Source organism: Portunus trituberculatus, chromosome 25, assembly GCF_017591435.1.
Source record: "Portunus trituberculatus isolate SZX2019 chromosome 25, ASM1759143v1, whole genome shotgun sequence".
Taxonomy (NCBI): Eukaryota; Metazoa; Arthropoda; class Malacostraca; order Decapoda; family Portunidae; genus Portunus; species Portunus trituberculatus.
This window is the reverse complement of record NC_059279.1, coordinates 16,786,941-16,796,940: the sequence shown is the minus strand read 5'-3', so window position 1 is coordinate 16,796,940 and position 10,000 is coordinate 16,786,941. Positions and strand designations below refer to the sequence as shown.

The 10,000-nt window shown below is 41.3% G+C and overlaps 1 protein-coding gene across 8 annotated transcripts in view; it reads left to right on the top strand.

The window, feature by feature from the left end:
• LOC123508622 (alpha-catulin-like) overlaps positions 1 to 10,000 on the top strand; it is a 157,365-nt gene that overhangs the window by 111,166 nt on the left and 36,199 nt on the right. For all 8 annotated transcript variants that reach the window (XM_045262444.1, XM_045262438.1, XM_045262439.1 and 5 more), the window contains one exon: positions 5,322 to 5,531. In XM_045262444.1, the coding sequence (XP_045118379.1) occupies positions 5,322 to 5,531 (210 nt within the window). The remainder of the gene's footprint in view (positions 1 to 5,321; positions 5,532 to 10,000) is intronic.

The window sequence follows — 10,000 nt, the reverse complement described above, 5'->3', positions numbered from 1 at the left end:
AAACATTAGAAAGAATAAAATAAACGAAGGAAAATTGTCTGAAAATTCATGGTCATTTTATTTCTCTCTCTCTCTCTCTCTCTCTCTCTCTCTCTCTCTCTCTCTCTCTCTCTCTCTCTCTCTCTCTCTCTCTCTCTCTCTCTCTCTCTCTCTCTCTCTCTCTCTCTCTCTCTCGCGTGACTCTCCCCGTAACATAATTTCCGTCTGATCACATGGCGTGTTTTGATGAACCGTTTTAAGCACCCAATCTCTCCTCCTCCTCCTCCTCCTCCTCCTCCTCCTCCTCCTCCTCCTCCTCCTCCTCCTCCTCCTCCTCCTCCTCCTCCTCCTCCTCCTCCTCCTCCTCCTCCTCCTCCTCCTCCTCTTCTTGTATACTTGAGACAATCTGTTCATTACTCTGGACGCTAATAAGAAACTAGCTAACTCTCTCTCTCTCTCTCTCTCTCTCTCTCTCTCTCTCTCTCTCTCTCTCTCTCTCTCTCTCTCTCTCTCTCTCTCTCTCTCGGATGTGACAGCTGAGGAACATGTAGTTTTCAGAGAGAGAGAGAGAGAAGAAGAAGGAAGGAAGGAAAAAAGAACATTTGTGACAGCCAGATAGCGTCTTATTTTTTCCCTCCTCCTCATGCGGTTGGCAGGACGTGTTTCCTCCAACGTCTTGTGAAAGGAGGCAAGGTGAGAGAGAGAGAGAGAGAGAGAGAGAGAGAGAGAGAGAGAGAGGAGGCGCAGCTGAGTGGCAAGTCAAGATAAATAGAAAAAAAAGTGCTCAGATTGAAAAGGGAGAAAAAGTTTTGGAAATGTTAGGTTTGTTTTTCCTCTTTTTTTTTTTTTTTTTTTTTTTTTTTTTTTTTTTTTTTTTTTTTTGGTGAGGTTGAGGAAATGGTGAGGTTAAGTGAATTGAATGTTGCTCTTTTCTTTTATCTTTTCTTCTTTTTTGTCTTTTTTCTTTCTTCTTGTTCTTATTGTTGTTGTTGTTGTTGTTGTTGTTGTTGTTATTATTATTATTATTTTTTCTTCTTCTTTATCTTCTTCTTCTTCTTCTTCTTCTTCTTCTTCTTCTTCTTCTTCTTCTTCTTCTTCTTCTTCTTCTTCCTTCTCCTTAGAAACAAACTTCTCCTCTCTTTGTTATCCTCTTTTTCTCTCTCTCTCTCTCTCTCTCTCTCTCTCTCTCTCTCTCTCTCTCTCTCTCTCTCTCTTAGAGATTTAAACATAGCACATATATTTACATATTCGGCTTAAAATTCCACGTTGGGTATGGAATTATTTAAAAAGCCTATCAATAATTAATATACATTAAGAATATTGTTTTTACATTAATAACTTTCACGTGAGCACCAGAGGAGTGGCCTGCGTTCCACGCCACCTGTGTGCTGCCACCTTGACCTGCTGGGTGGACATGTCCTCCACCTGGGGTGTGGTTGTGGTGAATGCATTCCACATCCTTGAGGTCCGGGCACTGTATGTTCGTTGGTGCTGCCGTGTGTTGGAGAAGGGCACCTCCACAGTCTGCTCACTGGTGGCAGCAGCTCGCGTGGGCCTCTGGGCAGCGCGTGGTGGAAGTCCCAGGCGTCGGAGGTGCGGTACTCCTTGCACCTGAGTTTTGTGGCACACCACCAGCGCTGCCACATCTCTCTCTCTCTCTCTCTCTCTCTCTCTCTCTCTCTCTCTCTCTCTCTCTCTATCTGCGCCTTGTATCTCTCTCTCTCTCAAGCTCTCCGCTCTCGCCTGTCGGGTGACTGCACCTACATGGCCGTCGAAGCGCAGGCAGCGGTCCACCGTCAGGGGTCCTGAGACAGGCCATTACCTCCTTTGTTTACATTGTGATGGGCCCAGTTCCGCCACTCGCTATATCTTCTTCTCGGGACGGTTCTTGTGTTTACTTTTTTCTTTTTCTAATTTAGAGATGTATTGGGAAGTTCCGCCACTCGCTATATCTTCTTCTCGGGACGGTTCTTGTGTTTACTATTTTCTTTTTCTAATTTAGAGATGTATTGGGAAGCAGAGAGAGAGAGAGAAGAAGAAGAAGAAAAATAAAAGTGGTGAATAATAATTGAGGAAAAGGAGAAGAAAAACAAGAAGGAAGAGGAAAAAGAAGGAGAAAGTAATAAAGATGAGGAGAGAGAAAGAGACAAAAGGACAAAAGACAGGAATAGTGAAAGAAGAAGAAAGAGAAACAGCAAAAGAAACAAGAAAACGAAAATGAGAAAAATAAACGAGAGAGAGAGAGAGAGGTGGAGGAGGAGGAGGAGGAGGAGGAGGAGGATTACTGGTCAGAAAAGATTTAAAGATCGCATAATTCTACGTAAAAATAAAGAAAAATGAAAAAAAGAAAAATATAAATTTGAGAGAGAGAGAGAGAGAGAGAGAGAGAGAGAGAGAGAGAGAGAGAGAGAGAAACTTAGCAGATGGATGACAAATTAAGTTAGGAAGTATAAAAATGGAAGCCACTTTGGAATATTGGTAATAAAGTTTCTGAGGAAAAAAAAACAAAAATGGGAAAAAATATTGAAACATTTTGTGTGAAAAGTTAAAAGGAATGAAAGAAAATTGTCGGAAAAATGCGCAATTCATGAAGTCATTTATACTCTCTCTCTCTCTCTCTCTCTCTCTCTCTCTCTCTCTCTCTCTCTCTCTCTCTCTCTCTCTCTCTCTCTCTCTCTCTGCTTTATATTTTTTTTCTTTTTCTATCTTTTTTTTTAAGTAGAATTATACGATTTTTTAAACCTTTTTCTGACCAGTAATTCTCCTCCTCCTCCTCCTCCTCCTCCTCCTCCTCCTCCTCCTCCTCCTCCTCCTCCTCCTCCGGACCTACCTCACGCTAAAAACTTCCTCCCTCCGTTCCCGTCTTCCTTCTACTCCGAGTATGACCTCCTCCTCCCTCTCCTCCTCCTCCTCCTCCTCCTCCTCCTCCTCCTCCTCCTCCTCCTCCTCCTCCTCCTCCTCCTCCTCCTCCTCCTCTTGTATGTACTTTGTCTTTCTTTTTGTCCCTTTGTGTTGCTCTTCTTTCTTTTACCATTCTCTATTTTCTTCTCCTCCATTATTCATATATTACTTTCTTCTATCCTCCTCCTCCTCTTCCTCATCCTCCTCCTCCTCCTCCTCCTCCTCCTCCTCGCATTGTTCCTCCTCATGCCGGCTATTGTTGGAAGAGGTGCTCCGAGTGTGTGTGAGAGGGTCAAGGATGCCTCTCTCTCTCTCTCTCTCTCTCTCTCTCTCTCTCTCTCTCTCTCTCTCTCTCTCTCTCTCTCTCTCTCTCTCTCTCTCTCTCTCTCTCTCTCTCTCTCTCTCTCTCTCTCTCTCTCTCTCTCTCTCTCTCTCTCTCTCTCTCTCTCTCTCTCTCTCTCTCTCTCTCTCTCTCTCTCTCTCTCTCTCTCTCTCTCTCTCTCTCTCTCTCTCTCTCTCTCTCTCTCTCTCTCTCTCTCTCTCTCTCTCTCTCTCTCTCTCTCTCTCTCTCTCTCTCTCTCTCTCTCTCTCTCTCTCTCTCTCTCTCTCTCTCTCTCTCTCTCTCTCTCTCTCTCTCTCTCTCTCTCTCTCTCTCTCTCTCTCTCTCTCTCTCTCTCTCTCTCTCTAACCTTAACTTCTCTTCTTACTTCTCTCATCTCTAACTTCTCTTTCTCACTTTCTCTCACCCCTTAACTTTCCTCTCTCTCTCTCTCTCTCTCTCTCTCTCTCTCTCTCTCTCTCTCTCTCTCTCTCAATGGAATATTCGAGGAACATAATTAGTTAAAAACAGTTTTGGTGATTCACTCATTGCTTCATATCAGCCGTTCGGGGCTTCGCTTAGCTCGAGGGTGAGTCAGAAGCTGGTCAGTAAGGGGAACTCGCCTTGTATACGTGCGCTCTCTCTATCTCTCTCTCTCTCTCTCTCTCTCTCTGTTCAGTTCCGTCTCTTGCTCCACATCTTATCTGATCCACTCTGGGTGTATCGTGAAACTGTTCTCTCCACACTCCTACATTTCAGAGTCTCTAGTTGACGTTGCAGATTTTTTTTTAACCCCTTCAGTACTGGGACGCATTTTTACCATGAGTTTAGGTATGATTAAACGATTTTATTTAGATTAGGAAGCATCTCTGGGGGTCTGAAGATTAACGGCCAGAGTCTTCACTATTCTAATCCCCCACATAAGTTTCTGAAGCTGTGTAAAATTTCCATATACTAAACAAAATATGAAAACGTGTCATGGTACTGAAGATTAAGGGTGTTTTTTTTTTCAACCACCACGCAAATTAGACAAGTTCATGACAGTGTTTTTCTTGTTAAGGTAGAAATCATGTTAATCTGTCACTAGAACCGTTAAAAGCATCCTTAAAAACGTGTACTCTCCAGTGTTTAGTGCACCAAACTGATGTGGTCGCCGGGAAGTAAGAGATACGGACAGAATGGCTTAATTGGGCAAGAAAAAGCAGAGTATTTGTTCCCTTATCATTCCCAGAGAGTGACTTTAACCCCTTCAGTACCATGACACGTTTCCATATTCATTCTGCTTACTATTTGGTGATCTTATACAGCTTCACAAACTTGTGTCGGGGATTAGAATAATAAAAGACTCCGGCCATTCATCTTCTGACCTCCATAGATTCTTCCTAATGCAAATAAAATCGTCTAATCACACCCAAAACTCAAGGTAAACATGCGTCCCAGTACTGAAGGGGTTAATAGGTACTGCTATATATTATTTCACTGATGGGATTGTCAAGCTGGAGTACGCTGTGGTCTTCGTCCTTTAGTTGATCAGATAAGGGGATTTTGCGTTGTTCGTTATAAAGAGTTAATTTGTTTTTTCTATGTAGGGAAGAGCCAAGGGCAAAAAAAAAATAAATAAAAATAAAACAAATGGCCCACTTGAGTGCTGGCTCTATTTTAATTATCGTATCGTCTTGCCAAGGGAGGGACGTACAGTGATGAAGAGTTGTTTGGTGCTTTAAACTAAATGTAATATCCATTTTGTAATCCAATCTTGATCTTTATATTTCCAACATCTAGTAACATGTATCCTCTTGTTTTCCTTTGTTGTGATTTAAGAAAAACCTGTTGTGTACGATTAGACCATTTTATTGACATTAGGAAGGGTCTATGGAGGTCAGAAGATTTATGGCCACAGTCTTCACTATTTTAACGCCCCTCAAACAATTCTGAAGCTGAATAAAATCACCAAATAGTAAGCAGGATGAATATGAAAACGCGTCATGGTACTGAAGTGTTTATTGAAGCCAAGTAATAGGAAGTTGGAAATACAGAAGCAGGTAGAGAGTTCCAGAGTTAATAAGATCTTAATTGTGTGGTCACCTTAACCTCACTCCCCACTCTCTCTCTTTCCCCGCAGGTAACACACAGTCTGTCGCGGCTGGAGAGCGTCACCAACTTCACGGAGTTCGTCAAAGCGTTCAGTCACTTCGGCGCCGAGATGGTGGAGCTGGCGCATCTCACAGGGGACCGCGCCGCTGACCTCAAGGATGAGAGGCGGCGCGCGCAGATGGCAGCCGCTAGACAAGTCCTCGACAGATCTACTATGATGCTTCTCACAGCTTCAAAAGTACGTGTGTGTGTGTGTGTGTGTGTGTGTGTGTGTGTGTGTGTGTGTGTGTGTGTGTGTGTGTGTGTGTGTGTGTGTGTGTGTGTGTGTGTGTGTGTGTGTGTGTGTGTGTGTATCTTTTCATTTTTATCTTTTATATTTTTTTTGTTTTCTTAATTTACTTTCTCATTACTTTTTCTTGCTATTGTGTGTGTGTGTGTGTGTGTGTGTGTGTGTGTGTGTGTGTGTGTGGGTGGGTGGGTGTGTCTGTACTTGGATGGGTGTTTGGTTGTGTTTTTCTTTTCTTTATCTTTTATATTCTTTTCTGTATTTACATTCTAATTGTTTCATCTTGCTACTGTGTGTGTGTGTGTGTGTGTGTGTGTGTGTGTGTGTGTGTGTGTGTGTGTGTGTGTGTGTGTTTGTAATTTCCTTTATTTCCTCAACTTTCATCGTTTTCTTCTTTCATTCTAGTATTATTATCATCATCATTATCATTATCTATGTTCGTCCTTAATTTTTCCACCTCAAAATTTCGTTCATTCAATCCATGCCATCTTTTACTTCCACCGTTACATTTATCGCAGTTTTTCTTTTCTTTTTTCTTTTTTTTTTCTTATTGTCACTAAGATTTTGGAACAGCGCGCTCTTCGGTGACTTAACCCCTTCAGTACTCTAACACATTTTTACCTTGAGAGATGTGTACGATTAGACCATTTTATTGACATTAGGAAGGGTCTATGGAGGTCAGAAGATTAATGGCCACAGTCTTCACTATTTTAATCCCCACATAAGTTTCTCAAGCTGTATAAAATCACCATAGCGTAAGCAGAATGAATATAGAAACGCGTCATGGTGTTCAAGAGCTTAAAAGGTTCTGAAACAAGCGGGTTCGAATCTTGGAGGGTAGAAGAGAATCTACTCTGACAAATCTAAAGTTGAAATATACTGTTCTGAAGAAACCGGACCTGAAAATGAATAAATAAGTAAAGCACGTCATATTTTATCTTTTCATCATTTCTTTTTTTGCGCTGTTGAAATATTGTCGCCTTTTTTTCTCGTCTTTTTCGCCTTTTCTCGCCTTTTCTTGTCTATTCTCGCTTTTCTCATCTTTTCTCGCCTTTTCTCGTTTTTTGGGGGTTTCTTGCCTTTCTTCGTCTTTTGTTGCTTTTTTCGTTTTTTTCTTCGTTTATTTTCGCTTTTTCTTGTCTCTTCTTGTCTATTCTCGGCTTTTTTATTAGTCTCGCCTTTTCTCGTCTATTTTCGCCTTTTCTCCTCTTTTCTCGCCTTTTCTTGTTTCTTCTCCCTTTTTTCTCCTATTTTCGTCTATTCTCGCCTTTTTTCGACTTTTTTTCGTCTTTTCTCGGTTATTCTTGCCTTTTCTTGCCTTTTCTCGTCTTTACTCGTCTTTTTTCGCCTTTTCTCGCCTTTTCTCGTCTTTTCTCGTGTTTCCTCGTTCTCTCTCCATTTTTCGTAGTTTCCGATGTTATTTTTTATGGCCGTGCTTCCCGTTTTTGTTTGTGTGTATGTTCATATTCTCGTTTTCTATGGTTATGATAATGCACCTCGTAGACTCTCTCTCTCTCTCTCTCTCTCTCTCTCTCTCTCTCTCTCTCTCTCTCTCTCTCTCTCTCTCTCTCTCTCTCTCTCTCTCTCTCTCTCTCTCTCTCTCTCATACTGTAAATGTTTCTCTTTCAAACTTTTCCTCTCTTTCTTTTTTTCCCTTTTTCCCTTCTCTTCCCCCCCTCTCCTTCTCCTCCTCCTCCTCCTCCTCCTCCTCCTCCTCCTCAGTTCCTCTAATGTTGTGTCGCCTTCCTCCTCCTCTTTCTCCTTCTCCTCCTCCTCCAGCAACTTTCTTCATTTCTTTTCCTCCTCCGCTTTCTTTCCCCTGCCGTCTGCCGGGTCGTATTCAGTAATGTGGCACTGTCTTGCTGGTGCTCCTCTGCCTTGCCCGTGTGCATAAAACGGCCCCCATTCCAGCCGTGCCATTCTTTACAAGCCTCCGGGGATGAAAGTCAGGGAGCGTATGAACTCACAGAACACTCCATTATAACTGAGAACAATGCAGTGTTTTAAGGGCTATTTTCGTCCCTTAATATAGCACCTGGCTGGGGTTAAACGCTTCGGGGTGACTGAGGTATGGTGTTAATTGTGTCTCGGGTTTTTGTGGTGAGTTTTCGGGTCGGTGAATGGTGAATGGTCGTGGGGAAAAACTTGTTAGTGTGTTGTCTGATGCTCCGCCCTTTGTCTCTGGTGCTAATGCAGGTTGAGCAAATTAAGGTGTGGTGATTGTATTTTTGTTGGGTTAATGAATGCGAGGTTAAATTTGGAAGTTGGAGTGCTTGTTTTGGGTATGGCTGTTTATTCCCTCAAAATGCAGGAGTGGTGTTAGAAGTTTGGATATCGTACTCGTCTTGTCCCGTGGCGCAAACACAGTCGTACATTGAAACAGAATTATCGAACCTAAAGAAATAAATAACAGAGGAATACATAAAGAAATCTCGAAGAATAAAAATAATAATGAATGATAAATGAGGAAAAATCTGCAATGTATCGTACTCATCTTCTCCCGTGGCACAAACAGACAGTCGTACATTGAAACAAGATTATCGAACTTCTGAAAATAAATATTAGAGGGATAAAAAAAAGTCTAAGAATAAAATAATGAATAATAAATGGAAAAAAAAATCTGAAATGTATCGAAATCGCTTTGTCCCGTGGCACAAACAGAGAGTCGTACATTGAAACAAAATTATCGAACTTCTGAAAATAAATGGTCTCTTGTTTTCATGTAAGAGGGGAAAGCTGGCCAAGGGCAACATAAAACGAAAAAAAAAAAAAAAAAACCCATTAAGTTGCCAGTCCCCTTGCAGGTCCGAGAGTGAGTTAACCAAAAAAAAAAAAAAAAAGGATAAATGTCTTACACGATAACAGCAATGATACACAAAAATAAATAGATTGTGACGCTGAAGATAACAAAAATGATGAAAATGATACATGAAAACTCTTCTGCATAATCACATAAGGAAAAATTGCTCTCCGATAAGAAAATGCAAACACACCAAAATCTAAACCAACCAAAAGTCGACCAGAAAACTTCATGTAACCGCGACAAGAATAAATTTCCCACAACAATCTCAAACCGTCATGCATAAGAACAGATACACTCCACTTAGAAAATACAAGAATACAGTGAGGGTTCCCTTAATCCTGTAATACTAAAAGAACTCGGTATTAGTCTCATTTTTCGTCGCTGTGGGCCAGACTTCCTATATAAAATCAGTACTATATAATACGTAGCGAACTTAAGAATGAATACGCTCCATTGATGAAATACAAGAATACAATGAGAGTTCCCTTAATCTGTAACACTAAGAACGCTCAGTATTTGTCTCTTTTATGGTCTCTGTGAGGCAGAATATATACAGCCCGCCAACACTATCTTATACTTGCCAACCATGATGATAGATACACTCCGTAGAGAAAATACAAGAATACAGTGAGTTTCCTTAATCTGTATACCAAAATGACAACACTCTGTCTCGTTTCTTGTCCGGTAATCAGAAACACTTTGCTTTCTCACCACGACTATTTTCCAAGGCTGCGGAGATGATTAGCGTGGTTTTCAGGAGTCTTTCTCCAGTTAATAATTTAGAAAACTTGTCACTTTCCCTCCAGAAACGTAAAACCATCTTAAAAACGTTATGCTTTCTCCCCACGACCATTTTCCAAGGCCATGGAGATGATTAGCGGGGTTTTCAAGAGTGTTTCTCCAGTTAATAATGCAGAAATATTGTCAATCTTCCTCTAGAACCGTAAAAACACCTTGAAATATCCGTGTAAATTTAGATAAAGCCTTTTGAAATAGTGAAGGTGAAGCGCAGAATTGTTTGAAAATACAAGCTTTAGTCTGTATGGGGTCGTTTACAGACACACTCCATACAGAAAATATAAGAATTCAATAAATTTCCTTAATCTATAATACCAAGAGAGCTCAGTATTTGTGGATCTCGTTTCTCGTTGCTGTGGGACGGACTACAGACACCCAACACTATTTAGTACGTAGAAAGCTTAAGAATAAATACACTCCCTAGAGAATACAAGAACACAGTGAGAGTTTCCTTAACCTGTATTACCAAGAGAGTTTAGTATTTGTGTATGTCTCCTTTCTCGTCGCTGTGGGGTGTAATACAGACCACCAACACTGTCCAATACGTAGCAAGCAAAGAAATACACAAGAATACAGTGAGAGTTCCTTTAACCTGTGATACCAAGAACTTTCAGTATTTATATCTTTATCTCGTTTCATCTTCGTTGTGGGCAGAATTCCGCTTTTTTTTCTCCTTTTTTTTACCTCCTCTTCCTCTTCTCCTCTCCTTCTCTTTCCTCCCTCTCTCTCTCTTCCCACTCTCTCCTCCTCTTTCTTCCCCACGTTCTCCTCCGTTCCTCTAATGTCGTTCCTCTAATGTCGTGTCTCCTTAATTCCTCCT